Source organism: Arachis hypogaea, chromosome 16 (genome assembly GCF_003086295.3).
Source record: "Arachis hypogaea cultivar Tifrunner chromosome 16, arahy.Tifrunner.gnm2.J5K5, whole genome shotgun sequence".
NCBI classification, from domain to species: Eukaryota; Viridiplantae; Streptophyta; class Magnoliopsida; order Fabales; family Fabaceae; genus Arachis; species Arachis hypogaea.
Genome location: NC_092051.1, coordinates 123,981,355 through 123,998,931, shown reverse-complemented (window position 1 = coordinate 123,998,931; position 17,577 = coordinate 123,981,355). Strand labels below are relative to the sequence as shown.

At 32.9% G+C, this 17,577-nt stretch overlaps 1 protein-coding gene across 1 annotated transcript; it reads left to right on the top strand.

The window, feature by feature from the left end:
- Positions 1-2,942: 2,942 nt before the first annotated feature.
- On the top strand, positions 2,943-4,325 carry LOC112754846 (hydroxycinnamoyl-CoA:piscidic acid hydroxycinnamoyltransferase). The gene has a single exon (XM_025802639.2). The coding sequence runs from the start codon at positions 2,943-2,945 to the stop codon at positions 4,323-4,325; it is 1,383 nt and encodes a 460-aa protein (XP_025658424.1).
- Positions 4,326-17,577: the final 13,252 nt, after the last annotated feature.

Here is a 17,577-nt window from a genome sequence, read left to right as displayed (position 1 = left end):
GGATGGATGCTCATTTTACATATAAAAGGGACGGTTATTCTTGTTGTAAATATATTATTATATTTTATTTTACATACAAAAGAAATGGATGTTCATTTTACATACAAAAGAGATGATTGTTCTTGTTGCAAATTCTATGCGGAGCTAGTGGGACAACAATGCATAGTTGTTAAAACTAGACCGGACCGAACGATTTGACCAAAAAATCGATGAACCAAATCTTATATTGGTCAAACCCAGAGTGAACCGATAAAAGCCAATCAAACCTGTTGAAAACTGGTTTGACCAAACAGCTCAGAGTTCCAAAATGGAGGAGATAGGGTTCAAACCTCTCTCCTCCAAATTGGAAGCACCATTGGTAGCCACTAAGCTATAATGCATCTTATTAATATAATTGCAAATTATAATACATATAGATATCTTTCATCAAATAATTTACTTCTATTTAATTTATTTTAACTTTAGTTATAAATTTACTCATTCATAAATTAATTATATTTTTATTTAACAATAATTATAAACTCAATTATTTTTTCTTTTAATAATTATATAATACTTATTAATATTATTTTTCAATAAATACTTGTAATATATAATAGTATAATAGATATAAACTAATTAATAAATTATTAAAATTTAAAAATAATAGTTATTTTAATATAAAAATAAAATAAAAATATTTATGATAGAGTAAAAATAATAAAATACTTATTTTTTCTATTCTATATTGTTTTAGAATAGTTTGATTATTTTTAAAATATTAGTAAAGATAGGTATTTTAAATTTTAGTTTTAAGTTTTTTATTATTTTATATTTTTTATTTATGTAGGATCGGGTCAACCGGTTTAACCAATGACCCACCGGCTGATCTAATGATCCAGTGACCCAATAGTCTGACCAATTTAATTACCGATTCGATTCTAACAACTATGCAACAATGGCACTGATAGGATTTTCAGGAAAGACAACAGTGACAGATGGTTAAAAATTAAAAAAATAAAATAAAATAAAAAAAATTTTGTTATTTGATTGGAGTGAATTTTTTTATCTTCAATAGGCTAAAAAATCGACCCATTATTCACATTGTTCAAATTTTCTGTATTATATAAACCTAATCACATTCTGACAATAACTCACCGAATTTGACAAGCTAATATTAATAAAATGTATTTAACTCAATAATCTTCACGTTCTTTTGCACATAGTAATTTTGATTCATCTTTAAAATTTTTTTGATATTATAATTTCAAATAAATTAAATAATTTTAGAATTTTTTTATTAAATTAAATCATTTATGATTTAAATTTTATTATCGTTATTTAATTTTACGTACGTGTTAATTTACATTTTTTTATTTTACATAAAATCTCAATTTTTTTCCAAATGGCTACTATTACTCTAAAAGGAAAAAACAAACAACAGAATTATAGTTTCTCTTTTATAAATGTAGACGGGCGTAAAATATATCGATACGCAAATTTAAAAAAGATCAGAGGCGAAAACAATAGACAAAAATATAAAAGGAAATTATACATGAACATAGCCTCCCAGTGGGATCATTGAATCTGCGCCAAATAATGAATCGTCCAAATTGACGTATTAAATTTGCAAATTACTTGTCACCTTTATTTTTGACTTTTTGCGCCAAGAGTTCATTACTGATGGAAAAGTTCCAAAAACGCAATCCTCAAAATTGAAAGTGTCGTGGGGCTGATGCTAATGTGCTATAGAAAAATAGCAAGTGCGATATTTTTTAAGAAATGACAAACTATTGGAGATAATAACTAATAAAGAAAATAATAAGTTATGAATTTTAAATTTTCTATCTTTTAAAAAGAAAAACATAATCCATTTAATAAGTAAAAAAAATTAACCTGATTAATAAGTTAATTTTTTAAAATTTGAATCATCTATATAAAATATAATAAAATAAAGAACTAAAATTTATTTAGTTAATGAAAATGCAGCATCCTTTATTTAATAATTTTTTTTTTAAATTGCGAATGAATTATAATTTAAATGACGTAGTCTCCATACTTAATTAAAAATTGTGGGTTCGAGTCTCTCTATTAAAATTTTATATCTTTCACATTTTTTATATACTTTTAAAATATTAAAAATTATTACTTTTATTATTTAATTTGAACAAGTATGCTAAAGACACATATGTAAACTAATTAGAGTAAATCCCCATAATAGTCCCTGACATTGACACCGTGTACCAAAATCGTTCCTGAGATTTCAATTGCACCAATTATGTGCCTGAGATTGGAAAAATTGTCCCATAGTAGTCTTTTTGACTCGTTTTTCATTAACGACGCGTTGACGTGGCTTGATGACGTAGACATTTGGTGACACGTGTCACCTCATGATTTGGCCACGTGCAACGGTATGATGACGTGTCGGTCAACGACACGTGGCATGCTGACGTGGATTAGTATGCCACATGTCACAATGCTATTTTGCCACGTGTCAGGGACTACTATGATGCAATTTTTCTAATTTCAGGGACGTAATTGGTGCAATTAGAGTCTTATGGACGATTTTGGTGCACGACGTCAGGGACCACTATAAAAATTTACTCAAACTACTTAATTTCTGTGATAAATCTAGGAAAAAAAATAATCTTAAGTAAATTTTGAATGTACAATTTATTCACTTTTATAATTATAAAATCTCATTGATTAATTATTGATTTTTTTCTATTGCGTTGCTTCTATCAAAGAAACAGGTCAGAGGATTGTAGATTGACTAGATTGTTTAATTCAAACTAATATTTTCTTCTTCCGATAGTTACTATAAGATTTTGCTTATACATCGTGATGACATATGCCGTGACCGAAACTAAGGTGACGTAAGCATACTCTTGTGTGTCTCAACACACACATACAAATTAAAGCAGCGAACATTCAATTTCTCACACGAAAGAAGGAGGAAAAAAATGGTGAGCATTCAATCTCATCACACAATCATTCCTTCCAATCCAACCCCAAACGAAAAACTATTTTCCCTCTGCGAGCAAATCAAGCTTCGCACTCACGCTCCTCTTCTCTATGCATATAACAAATCGACTGTCAATAACGATGTCCTTGTTGGCACCTTCACCACCTCTCTCAGCAAGGCTTTGTCAATCTACTACCCGCTGGCGGGTAGGTTGAGCTTAATCGACGGTTCGAGATGGGAGATCATTTGCAACGCCAAAGGAGCGTTGCTAATCGAAGCTGTTTGCAACGGGAAGAGCATGCACGATTTCTGTGGTGACGATTTTGTCCCTACCGGTTTAGTTTCGCAGCTAATTCCAAACATTGATTATGGTACTCCCGTTTCCGAGACGCCTCTTTTGGCGGTGCAAATCACGCGCTTTAATTGCGGCGGTTTCACCATCGGTGTCGCCCTGTGTCGTGCCGCCATTGATGGAACAGCAACCATGCGATTCATGAACACGTGGGCTAAGTTAGCCAAAGGAGAATCTTTGGATCCATATGATCAATTCCCATGCTATGATCCAAGTTTGTTAAACTCACGCACTTTGATGCATAATTCGAAGAAGGTTTTGAATGATCATTCAGAAGAAATATTCGGAACTCCACCTCCATGGTTAGGTACATTGAGAAAAGACTCCAGAGTTGTCGTTGAAGTTGTCAAACTCACAAAAGAACAGGTCAAGAAACTCAAAATGAAAGCCGCAATTAATAACGGTAAGACTCCGTTTTCGAGTTTCGAGGTCATTTCGGGGCTTTTATGGAGGTGTGTCACCAAAGCGCGATACCAAGGAAATGGTGACCAACCAACAAGGTTGATCACTTTGGTTAATTGTCGTAACCGTCTGAAACCACCACTTCCTAATGCTTACGCAGGAAATGCAGTATTTCCGACGGTTACAACAACTTGTTCCTTCACTTACCTAATGCAAAATCCTCTGAGTTCTGCAGTAGAAAAAGTGAAGGAGGCGATAGCGCAGGTGGACGACGAGTTCGTGAGAAATGCACTTGTTTATATTGGTAATGCTAAGGACATGGATTTGGTGAGGTATAACATTCACTACCCGGCGAAGAGTGTGCATAAGGGAGGGTTCAAGGGTAACCCAAACCTGTTTGTTGTGAGTTGGATGAATTTCTCGTATAATGAAGCGAATTTCGGGTTCGGGGAACCGGTTCATTTTGGACCCGGGTTCATGGATTCTGAAGGGAAGGCTTTCATCACGAACAATGCTAGTGGTGATGGATTCAATGTGGCTATTGCTTTGGACTCATCTCACATCGATGCTTTCAAGAAATTCTTTTTTGGCGAAATTGAAGAGGTGTTTCCTATTTCCAAATTGTGATGGTGTAGAAGCCTAACTTGGGAGCTTCTTTCAAAGAAATATCAGGACTTGTCAAATCATAATAGGTTGATGCATCAGGAAGATTGATTTTTAGTGGATTCATTTATTTGAGAAAGAAAATTGCCAACCTTGTCCGTGGGTTTTGTGTGTTGATTAAGACTTATATTTTTACATATATTTAATTATATTAGGTGTATAAAAAAATCAACTAATAAAATATTTATTAAAATATAAAATGTATATTAAAAATAATTTTAAATTAATATATATATTCATCCATAAATACACAATATATGATCGATATTTAGTGTTTATATATTATTTTGAATATTTAATATTAAAATTTACATTAGCAACAAATTTTTTATTAATTTTCATAGATAAGTGATAGATATTATTATTGGTGACAGAATGAATGATGAATAATTTATGATGGTTACTTAAGATAATATAAACTCAAAATAATTCACAATATATATTTTCTACACACTATTTTTTTTCCGTCAAATTACATTAAGTGAGGCTCGTACTCAAAACTTTTCAGCAGAAAAAGAAAAAGAATTCTAAGCTACGGCTCATTGGCTGTTAGTATTTCAAAATGCAATTATTCCTCTTAAATGAGTTATTTGGTTCATTTCTTAATTTATTTGAGGTTTATTCGGATCCAAAAATGAATTCAATATATTTTGTTAATGATTAAGTCTTTTTGACCACTTGTTCAAATTTGAACTAAATTCGGTACATTTGTGAATTAACTGAGGTTCACTTAATACTACTGTTAAGTATTGACCGAATTTTTTATTTCTTAATTTTCTCAGATGCCATCATTAAATAATTTCGGTTCACTTCTTAGTTTATTTGAGATTCATTTGAATCTAGAAAAAAATACAATTTGTTTTTGTTGATGATTGAGTCTTTTTTACTACTTGTTCAAATCTGAACTAATTTCGGTTCATTTGTGAATTAACTGAGGTTTACTTGATGCTATTGTTAAGTATTGACCAAATTTTTTATTCTTTAATTTTTTCTGGTGTCATCATTAAATAATTTCGATTCATTTCTTAGTTTATTTGAGGTTTATTTGGATCCAAAAACGAATTCGATGTATTTTTATATTGATGATTGAGTCTGTTTGACTGCTTGTTCAAATTTAAACTAATTTCGGTTCATTTGTGAATTAACTAAGGTTCACTTGATGATGCTGTTAAGTATCGACCAAATTAAGTATTGAGGCACCATATATTTTGATCAGCGGTCAACAACACACCGTATCAATCTTCCTATTATTCTTTACTGTAGTAGTGTTATTTAATAAGTTTTACTGTACTTTTTTGTGTCTATCTTATTAATCATGTTTTACTTTCTTATTTCTTTATTAGTTGGGATTATGTAATATACGTAATGAAATGGTTGAAACAATCTATTCCAAAAATATTAAAAAGAAAAAATATGCATGTAAAAATTGAAAATAGGTAAGTATCATTAAACATAATTGATCCTTTACTTCTAAACTAATACATATTAATAAATTTCTTTCAATTGTAGGAACAAGTTGATGCTTTTAGACATGAATATGGTCTAATCATTTTCTTGGACAAAATAAATAAATTGAGAGACAAAGTCATTGGAGGATCTGAAGGCATAAGAATCTTAAAGTCATCCGCTGCCCTCTCAAGTCTTTTCTGTAAATTATCCTCGGGGATATAAAAAGTAAATAAGTTTAATCTTCTAAATTGTAATGAACTTCTATTGACATTTCTGAACACGTATTTTGTAAGAAATTGTAAAGAGACAAACACGTATATAAATGTTAATATATATATATATTTAAAAAATTTTTCTTAAATTATTTTTTATTTATTTGTTAAAAATATCTAGATTGTATTGAGATCATATTAATTTGAATGAATCTAGGTTCATACTGAAAAGATTGAATGTGTTTATCAAACCTCAATAGCCACAGAAATACAAATGAACTGAAATTTAGATACAAATGACTCAAAATTTATTCTAATAAACACCTAAACTATTTACCACAACACAATTGCAGAAACTAATTTAAAAAATTAAAAAGTGACTATTCAATAAAACATAACGCAAATCAGAAATTAACCCTCATTTTCATCAAAGGAAAAAATATTATGAGTAAAACATAAATGAACCGAAATTTATTTTACTAATCACCGAAACTTTTGTCGTAGTGCGTCATATCCTCTCCAGGATAATTCATATCCTGTGCATGATAAAGGCTGGAGTTTGACTGAATCATTGATTCACCATCTAAAAGGTTCAACTGCAATAGAAGTAAATCATATATTAACAAATGTATTAACATGCAAAAACACATTTTTGCCTAATCAAAAGCAAATCAATATTACATCGTTTTATTCAATTGCATTAGATTCCATTTCATTCCATTCAATTTGTCTTGAAAGTCATCCCAATCTTTGGAACAAATTGTTCATCGACAACACACCTGGACTGCAAATGAACCGAAATATGATTATAACAATACCATTATATAATAACAAATGAACCAAAAATTGTAAATTATATAAATTCAGAAACTCCTACATTCTATCCAAATTCAAATTCCTAAACAACACAGATTTTGGCAAAGAAGAATGAAATTATCCATTATCACTTTATTCAATTACATTAATTCTATTTTATTCCATTTAATTTGTCTTGAAAGTCATCCCAACTGTTGGGACAAATTATTCATCGACAACACACCTGTACTGCAAATGAATCGAAATATGATTATAACATCACCATTGTGTAATAACAAATGAACAAAAAATTGTGCATTCTATAAATTCAAAAACTCTTGTATTCTATCCAAATTCAAATTCATAAACAACACTGATTTTAGCAAAGAAGAATGAAATTATTCATTATCACTTGATTCAATTGCATTAGATTAGATTCCATTCTATTCAATTCAAAATTGTTGAAGAATGAAACTAGATAAAATTAAGAATGATCCAAACCTTATCCACTTAATTCGATTCAATCACCTTCATTCAACTAATTTAAATTTGAATCATTTATTGTTTTGGAACACGCAAAACCTAAATGATTTTAATTACACTGTTTGATTTTTCAAAAAGAAAATGCAGATAAAAAATTTGAAAAAGAAAGAGAATAAAATTCAATGAAAACACAAGAAAATCGAAAAAAAAAAATAAAAATTTGAAGAGAAAGAGACAATAATCAGACAAAAACAAAGAGAAATCAGAGAAGAAGGGAACGTTTACATTGAAGAGGAACAAACAAGAGAAGGTTTACGTTAAAAGTCTGTTATAAGTGGCACGTGACTATAAATCATTTGGTTAAATTTGGTTAGTGAAATCACTTGGATGCAGAGAATTTTTGAAATAAGTATTCCAATCATCAACATTGTTAGTTCATGTGTTAAATCGTTATTAGCCATAGATCTCTCTTGTCTTCTATTTTGTGATTACAACAAACTTACGATGGACATGTTCTAAATATGCCTAACATTTTTTCTTAATACTATATACTAGATTCTTGAACAAAAGGTACATTCCTCTTTTAGTTGGTGTCCCTCAATATCAATGTTCTAAAAACGGGTTCGAACCGGCTGGTCAAACCGGTTGAACCGTAAATTGATGAGAATTATGGTTCGGTTATATTCCAAAACTGTAAAAATTAAAAATCAGAATTGAACTGCTAAATTGGCCAGTAACTGGTCAGTCGAACCGAACCGAAACTCAATCGATTTTCTTATTTTGCCCAAAAATGCTAAAACGCAACCGTTTAGCATTCAGTAACCCTCAACCCTAACTTACTCCAATTCTCCAATGGCGCAGCAGCACACACTCCCTCACTCATCCCTCCCATCACCCTCGAGCTGGCCGTTCCTCTCAACACCGGCGAGCTCAGTCCCTCCCTTTCGTTCAACCGCCGGACTGCTCTTGACGCTATCGCCAATTGGAGCTTCGAAGCTCACTGGTCCCTCACTCAGCTAACGTCTCAGACTCTCAGTAGTGGAAGCATAGTCTCCGAGCTCGCCTCCTGCCTCTGTCGCGAAGCTCTGTTCCACCGTCGTCGGCGCCATCTCTGTTTCTCCGGCGCAAGCTCTGTTCCTGCCTCTGTCGCCAGCTCTGTTCTTCTAGGTATTTTACTATTTTTTAACAATAATTATTGAATAATTATTGTTGAATAATCTGTGAACTTGATATGGCCTTATGGGTTGAATAATTGTTAATTAATTTGTGACTTACTAGGTTGAATGATAGTTGAATATTATTAATTAATAATTTTTAATTTTTAATTTGTGATTTACTAATTTTTCATTTTTCTTCTTCAATTAGTGTTGTCTGTGGTTTAGGATTGATAGTTTGTAGTTCTATTGTCTTTAATTTCTATTTTGAATTTTTGTTTTTATAGTGATTGACTGATTTTGTTTGATTTTGTATGGTTCTACTTATGCCTTCCGTTGTTAATTTTTCTTTTGTTGTATACTTATTGCTGTCTTTGAGAGTTGAGAACTTGAGATTATTGGGTTGTTGTATTTGGATATTTGGATACTATGAAGTGCATTTGCGCATATTCCAGATGTGTTAGCAGAGAAGCTGGTGAATAAGATTTTGAATTGTGAAATCATGTGTTGTTGAAAGATAATAATAATAATAATAATAAGGAATAAATTTGATTTTTACGGTTTAATCTTTCTCGATTGCTCATTATCTTGCTTCATTGTCTGGTGCTTTGTTTCCTTGTTCGTGTTAAGATCTTCACCACCTATACAACTTGTGCGTTGGAGTTTACTGGTATTGTCTTAATCTTCCTCCAATAGTTCATGGTCTTGAACAACGACAATATTGCTTTCTTTTGGCACCTCATATGGGTGAGTTTGGTTGTCTTGGATAATTCCTTCATCATTATTCTCTAGCCTTCTGTTGCTATTTTCATAGTTCTCCTCAGCCTTTAAATTTTTGCTCATAGGATTTTTATTCACTATATCTTCTATATCTGTTATTAGGTTACTGGTAAATATGGAGCAAATTTTTGCGGATTTTAATTATTGATGACAAATTTTGATGTTGGCATTTCATGTTTGATTGTTTCTTTTGTTATTTATTTGACTTTTGAGTTTGTATTTAGATGAGATTACAACATTGTAGTTTATGTAGTACTTTTAATTTGAATGATATTTTAAAGTTTATATTAGACTATAATTATATTTTAATGTGTTTATTTATGTTTTATTTATTATTTTATTATAAAACGGTTATTTCAGTTAAACCGGTTGAATCATTAAACCAATAGTTAGAACAGTTCAATGACCAATTTGGTTTTCTGAACCTTGCTCAATATATTAAAATAATATAAATTATCAACAAAAGAAGTTCTTTATTGTAGCAAAGTGTTCTTTTAGAATAGTTTAATATTTAGACCAAATTAGATTGCCTCTTGAGTTCGAAATTTATTTTTTGTATGGAAATAAAATTGGTGTATTTATCCAATATTAATAATTAAGTTATTTTTTAGATTTGTGCATGAGCTCAACACGCGGGGGCATGTTAACACAACATCGTCGGTGTTTGTCAGAGATTCGTAACAATTGTGAAGCTCCCGAGCAACACGCGAGAGGTGTGCTGCGTCAAAAATTCCAACCAACTTTCGCAGAGATTCGTCGCACATTTTCGAGGAGTTGCAGAAGCTTTTTCAACACGGAGAGAACATGTTAAAGTTGAGTTTGCATACAGGGGACAGCTTCTTTCTCCGGAATAAGCAACGTAGGACTGAAAAAACAAAAAAAGAGCAATTATACATAAAAAAATTTATAAGTTTGCATTAATAAAAAATGATACGTAATTATATGGTATACCCGAAGAAGATGTTATCAATTATTTACATCATCTGATTTATGTAAGTTGATAAATTTTACCTTTTTTATATTTAATTTTTTCATTTTAATTAATATTAACTTTTTTAGTGTTAGCATCATATTATGATATAGCATTGTTATTTTACTATTATTATTTTTACTTGTATTTAGTATTATTATGTTATTTAAATTTGTAATTATTAAATTTAATAAATAATATAAATATTAAATTATTTTTGGATAATATTTTTATTTTTTTAGTATAATATTATTTTATTTTATATTTGTAATTAATAAATAAAAAATAATATAAATATAAATATATAATTTGTTTGAATTTTTTGTGATATTGTGATTATTTTTCTGTAGATTTAATAAATAATTTAAATATTAATAAATAAATATTATTATTTTTCAAATTTCTGTTCTTCTATTTTGATTTTCTGTTGTCATAATATGTTTTTATTTTAATTTGTATTTAGTTGACTTGATGAGTAATAAAATTATTAATAAATATTTTTATTTATGAAAATAAATAAATAATATAAATATCAAAAAATAATTTTCTTCGATTATTTGTTATAATAATTATTTGAGGATAATAATATTATTATATTTTATTTTATGTTTATTAGAATTAATAAATAATATAATTATTAATAAATAAATTTTTTATTTAGGTATTTAAACTAGTAAATAAATAATATAATATAATATTTTTAATTTATTTTTTATTCATGTAAAGTAGTATAATAAATAATTATTTGTTATAATCTTCATTCATTTAAACTAATAAATATATTTAACAAATAAATATATTTTTATTGTACCAGCCTAATAGGAATCTTATGGTCCATAAACTTGATCCACCGGAGACGTGGAATCCGATGGTAGAAGATGTCTTACGAGCAACGAATTTTTACCATGTTTCGAGAATTGGGGTGATCAGGGGATATTACCCCTTACTATCTGCTCCTATGGAAAGGTGGAAGCCAGGGACTCGCACTTTTGTATTGCTGGTGGATGAGGTTACAGTTACATTGGAGGACGTGGCTCATATATTTGGCCTACCGATTGATGGAGAGGTTGTAAGCGGCTAGACAGATAGCAGTCATGACTTCTTGCAGAGCTAGAGCATCGCGATTTTCGATAGCAAACTCATTGTGAATAATTCCTCCAAGTCTTATATAAAGCTGGTATTGGTTCGCCGTATCGGAGTCGCCGAGTCATTGGATACTTTAGACTCTATTCAGAGATACATCAGATGTCAGATTTTCTGTTTGTTAGGTTCAACCTTATTCCCGGATAAGTCGATGGCCTATGGTATTCAATACATCTCGTCTCAATCTACCATTTACTGGGACGAGCACTCTTGAGTTGAACGTAAATGAGCAAGAGGTTGTTGAGGAGTACAAACCCGGTACATCTGCTCCGGCAGAGGCAGGTGGGTCGGCTACCCCAGATGTTGGTGATTTAGTTCGGGGTCATCCATACAACCTATGGACGGAAAGAAATCCACCTGATAGGTTTACTCCGTCGCGGTTTGGTCAGGGCTTGATGGGCAAGGAAATGAATTGGATCCTTGGAAGAAGTAACAAGTGGTTTAATAATTAAGTCGTGTAATTATCATTTCAGATTTAAGTTAATGTAATTTTTAATTATTTTTTTGTAAGTTTATTGTATCAAATTTTAAATTATGGTTTCAAATTTAAGTTAATATAATTTCTAGTTAATCTTTTGTAAGTTTATTGCATCAAATTTTAAATTATCATCTCAGAAACTCTCAACTGTAATAATTCACATAAGTTAATTAACATATAATTTAATAATACAAACACAACGACCAACAAAGAAATTAATTGATAAAATTAATTTAAAAATACAAATACGACTACCAACAAAGACACTAATTGATAAAATTAACTTAAGAATACAAACACGATGACCAACAAAGACATTAATTGATAAAATTAACCTAAACATACAAACACAATGACCAACAAAGATCTAGGAACCACCACTATCACCAACTCCACTCAGTCCAGCACGCTGAGGATATCGACTCCGACTATGATCCTGTCTACTACAAAGACGGCATATCTGAGGACCACGCATTTCTCGTGAATCCATTTTATTCAGGTAGCGGGTCAATCTGGGATGACCTTTCGACGTCCCTTCAAGGTGGAATTAGCGACCAATGTCCCTCACGAATAAGCAGGCCATGTATCTGGATCGCCTAATGGTACGAACTCAATTTTATAGACTTTGTGAACCTCTGTCATCTTGTACACGTCATTCACATACAACTGCCAATTGAGACGCTGGTTAGCGCAGCAAGCAATAACGTGGTGACATGATAGCCGCTCCACTTGAAAGTGCTCACAGTCACACGTCCGCCGCACAAGATCAACTATTAACACCTTTCCATTAGGCATTTTGCACACCTCAAATACCTCATTTTGTCTATCAAACCGGTGCACAACTATATTTCTAGCACGTTGCATATTTGCTTCTATCCGCTGAGTGGAAAATACAATGTAAGTAAGTCCAGCACGCTTGCGATCGTGAGCATCAGCACTCTTCTACATAAATAGCTCATTTAACCGATAATATGTTACTCAGACAAGTGCCAACACAGGGAGATTTCGGGCACCCTTCAACACTGAATTAATGCAGTCGACAAGATTCATCGTCATGTGGTCTCATCGATGTCCCTTGTCAAATGCCAATACCCAGTTCCTAACTCCAATGGCATCGCACCGTCGGGCATATACCTCGCCTCGCTCTTGCAACCTCTTATAGTTGATGTTGTACTCCTCCACCATCCATGAATACCCTATGTTGACAACAAGATTTTGCAAGTGCGAGACTTTGAATGCCCTTAAGAAGTTGCTACCGATGTGCCTAATACAAAACGTCCACCATGCTCTTGGAGGTTGCCAATCACCTTCATAATGATTTACTGTTGTCCGAATTGACTCATATCGGTCTGAGATTATACCCAACCCGTCTCTTCTAAAAACATTTGACGTTAGGATTTTTGCCAGTAAAGAATGTCATAAAAACAGTCGCGTTGTAGATATAGTTTCTAAACCGACAAAAATCCCTTCGTACAAACGTTTTGGTTGTCACAAGTAACAAACCCCTTAAAAATTGTTAACCGAGTATTCAAACCTCGGGTCGTCTTCTCAAGGAACTACGAGGAAGTATGTTCTTATTATTGGTTATAAAGGTTGTAATCGGGGTTTAAAAGGTGAGAAGCAAGTAATTTAAATGACGAGTGAATTAAATGGCAATTAAAAATAAATAATAACTGTAAAACAACTTTTGGCAAGATAAGGAAAATTAGAAGTCCAACTTGGTTATCCCTCTCAACAACAATGAAAGTTGTACCTTAATTCCACTTAGTTAACCTTTACCAGGGTAAAGGAAAGTCAAGGGACTAATTAAATTGACCTTTGAATCCTAATTATTTCCTAAGAAAAGGTTGGGATTATTTAAGTTTAGCTCAATTAACAAGATAACAATTATCAATTGCGTTGAATTTAATAACTGTTGAGTTACTAAATTCTTAACCAGAACCAAAAGGAGAAAAAGTAAAATTGCTGGAATAATAAAAAGGTCCTTAGATGGGAAGCAATGGCAACTTAAATCAAAGAGAACAATCATAAACTGAAAATACCTCAAATATCATTAATTCAAATAACTGTCTGTAACATGGGAGAAATTCATAAATCAAATTATAATAATCAATTCAAATGTTGGAATAAATAAATAAAACTAAAATAAAAGAACATTAAACCTGGATCCAGAGTTACTCCCAAAACAAAAAGAAGTCCTAAATCCTAAGAGAGAGAGGAGAAGATCTCCCTCTCAACTAAATCTAAATCATTGAAAACTAAAATTATGCGAGCTCCCTTTGAATGGAAGCATTTCCACACTTTATAACCTCTGGTCTATGCTGTCTGTACTTGGATCTGGGCCAAAAAGGGCTTCAGAATTCGCTGGGGGTGCATTCTGTAATTTCTGGTGCGTGGCCTCTGTCACGCGTCCGCGTGGGTCACGCGGTCGCGTCATTTGGAGCTTTTCCTTGCCACGCAGTCGCGTCAGTCATGCAACCGCGTCATGTGCGTTCTGCTTAAGGCGCGCGGTCGCGTCAGTCATGCAGCCGCGCCGCTGCTGATTCGTGCTTGGCACGCGATCTCGTCATCCATGCGATCGCGTGGATACCAGTTTCCTTAAAGCTCCGTTTTGCTTCCTCCTTCCATTTTAGTATGTTTCCTTTTTCATCCTTTAATTCATTCTGCCTTAGAAAATCTGAAACTACTCAACACACTAATCACGGCATCGAATGGAAATAAAGGTAATTAAAATAATTAATTTCTTTAAAGCTTAGGAAACATATTTTTCACAATATGACATAATAAGGAATGGAAAGTAAAACCATGCAATTAATGTGAATAAGTAGGTGAAGAGTTGAATAAATCACTCTAATTAAGCACAAAAGAACTCATGAAATATGAGTTTATCAACCTCCCCACACTTAAACACTAGCATGTTCTCATGCTAAATCCAAGGTAAATAATTAAGGTTAAAGTGATGGAATGTCATACAATGCAATCCTAATTTAAATGCAACTACCTAAATGAATGATGCATCATGCAACTCTAATTTATTCACTTATATATAGAGCTTACATGTAGTCAAGTTAATTCACATTCTCAAGGAGTCATATATATATATATATATATATATATATATATATATATATATATATATATATATATATATATATATATATAGCTAACCTTTAAATAATAAAGCATTTTAGCAAATGAGATGGGAAAGAAAAACTTTGTACAACCTTGCAAAGCAATTAGTAATTTAAGTACAGATATATGTTGATGAGTTATTGAACCCTCACTGGATTTTGTGTTTAATCTCTAGTCACTCAGTGTTTATTGGGTTTATTCACTCTGTTTCTCTTTTTTTATTCTTAATTTCTATAGCTTTGTTCTTCATCTAACCAATCAACAATTATAGAATATAGTCATACCAAAAAGTCATGAGGTCTTAATTGAGGTTGTAATGTGGTCAAGGTAAAGGTAAGGATTTATGTATAGGGTCAAGTGAGCTAATAAGTGAATCCTTAATTAGACTAAGATCTCACCTAACATACATATTTAATAAAATTCCTTTTTACCTATTTTCCATATTTTCCCACTTATTGTTACATGCTCATGTTTTACTTTTTATTTTTATCCCATGTGTATTGTTTTTATTCTGCATTGGGGAATTTCCTTTTTTTGTATCCCCTTTTTTATTTAAATGATGAAAAATAACTCTCTTTTTTTTTAATACACATGGTAATCGAATCACTTAGATTTTCTTACGAGCATGCTTCCTAAATTTTATTTTATTCCTTTTAACTTTTTCTACCTTTTGTTTCTATCATCCATGTTCTCAAAAGGTTTTCCACATTTTACTCTATTTATATTTTTCTATCTTAAGCTAACCAAGGATTCACTTGGGATTTTCTTTTGTTTTTCTGCTTAAGGCTAGTAGTTTTGGCTAAATAGAACAAAGGGGTTTTAAAAGGCTCAAGGGGGCTAATAAGGGTGATGTAAAAGGTAGGCTAATTTGGGGTAAGTGAGCTAAAATCAAATGATGGCCTCAATCATTCTCTTAGTATGTATCTATTCTATATTCTATAATTGGACATATAGATTAAAGCAAAGAAAAGAACATCAGAATAAAAAGAAATGTAACACACAGAAATGAAATTATGGTTTGAATGCAACCATACAATTTAAGCTCAAGACTCACAGGCTGTGTGTTCTCTAACTCAAGCATCATATATCATTCATATATTGTATGCAGGTTTAGTTAAAAATTTCCATTATTCTCATAAAAAAAATTATTTAGGATGGCTTTTAAAGTTTTAATGTTCCTCCTTGATGAAATGTTGTCAACTAACATGTAATGCTATATATACAAGGTGTGGGTTATTTTGATTCTGTTAAAGTTTCTAGTTTACTTCCTTTTTATATTTTTCTATTTAAACTATACTATCTTATGCTAAAAAGGGTAAACTATACTAATTAATCCACTAATAAATCAGAATTGCAAACTAAACTAAATAACTAAAATAAACTAAATGGCTAAAGTATGAACTAAAGATGCAAAATGCAGCACATAGAGTAAAATACACAAGTAGCAATGTATAAGTACTCAGAAAATAACAATAAAAGAAAAAGAGAAAAATACAGAAAAATATCCAAAATAAAAGAAAAAGTATGTAGTGGTTCACCAAAATAAACGCCAGAGATGGCAACCTCCCCACACTTAAAATGAAGCATCGTCCTCGATGCTCAATCAAGCCTGGTGTGAAGGAGTGTCATCAATGGTAGGGATGGTAGCTGGGGTCTCCATGGCGGTGGTGGGCTGAGGGTCTGGCTGCTGTGGAGGTGGGACGGACTAGAGCGGGATCTCCGGATCTGCAGCCTCTATCTGGGGCATAACCTCCTGATGCGGGGCAGCCTCTCTGTGGCTGCCTGCTGATGAGTCTCTGCTTGGGAATGAGGCTCCTCCTTGTGCTCATCCTCCTCCTCGTGCTCATCCTCTGATGGCTCTGATGGTGTGTCGGGCTCGGAGGGGATGTCAGCGCCCTGTCTGATCATCAGCTTTAGATGGGAATAGCGTCGCCTGCTGCGGCGCTCTAATCTCTCATACCGGCGCCTGTTACGGCGCTCCATCTGATCAAGCTGGCGGAATAGACGGTACACGAGGTGATAGACCGGCTCAGAGGCAGGTGGAGGTGCAGTGGTGGCAGCAGGGGCAGCTGTGGATGAAGAGGGTCCAGCAGACGGAGGGGCTGTCTCATCAGTAGCAGTGACAGGTGGTGGTCTGTAGCCCAAAGCAAGGAAGTTCCTGCTGTGAGGAATGATCTTCCTGCAATCCGCTGCTGGTGGTCTCTCATCGGCATCCTCCCAAGGCACATCAGCCTAACGCCCTAGCCGTGTAATCAGATAAGGAAAGGGGAGGGTGCCTCGTACGTGGGCCCTGGCCATATAATGCCGGATAAAACGAGGTAAGTATAGGTCCTTACCCTCCAGCACACACCAAAGGAGGGTGATCATGGTAGCCGGGATCTCCGTCTCGTGAGTACTCGGCATCACAAAATTACTCAAGATCTGATGCCATAGCCGAGCCTCATCATTCAAGTACACTCTCTTGATCCCTCTAGGCATAGTGGTGTTCTGACCCATCTCCCAAGGAACAGCAGGGTCGAGAGCTATCCGTGCCTTTACGGCATCCCAGTCAAACTGCATCTGGCCCATGTCCTCCTCAGCCTGTGCAAAACCATCTGGCTGATCGGACTTGGCTGGGAGC

Bases quoted from the DNA above. Each gene is read 5' to 3' on its own strand.
- LOC112754846 (XM_025802639.2), top strand. From the start codon at position 2,943: ATGGTGAGCATTCAATCTCATCACACAATCATTCCTTCCAATCCAACC.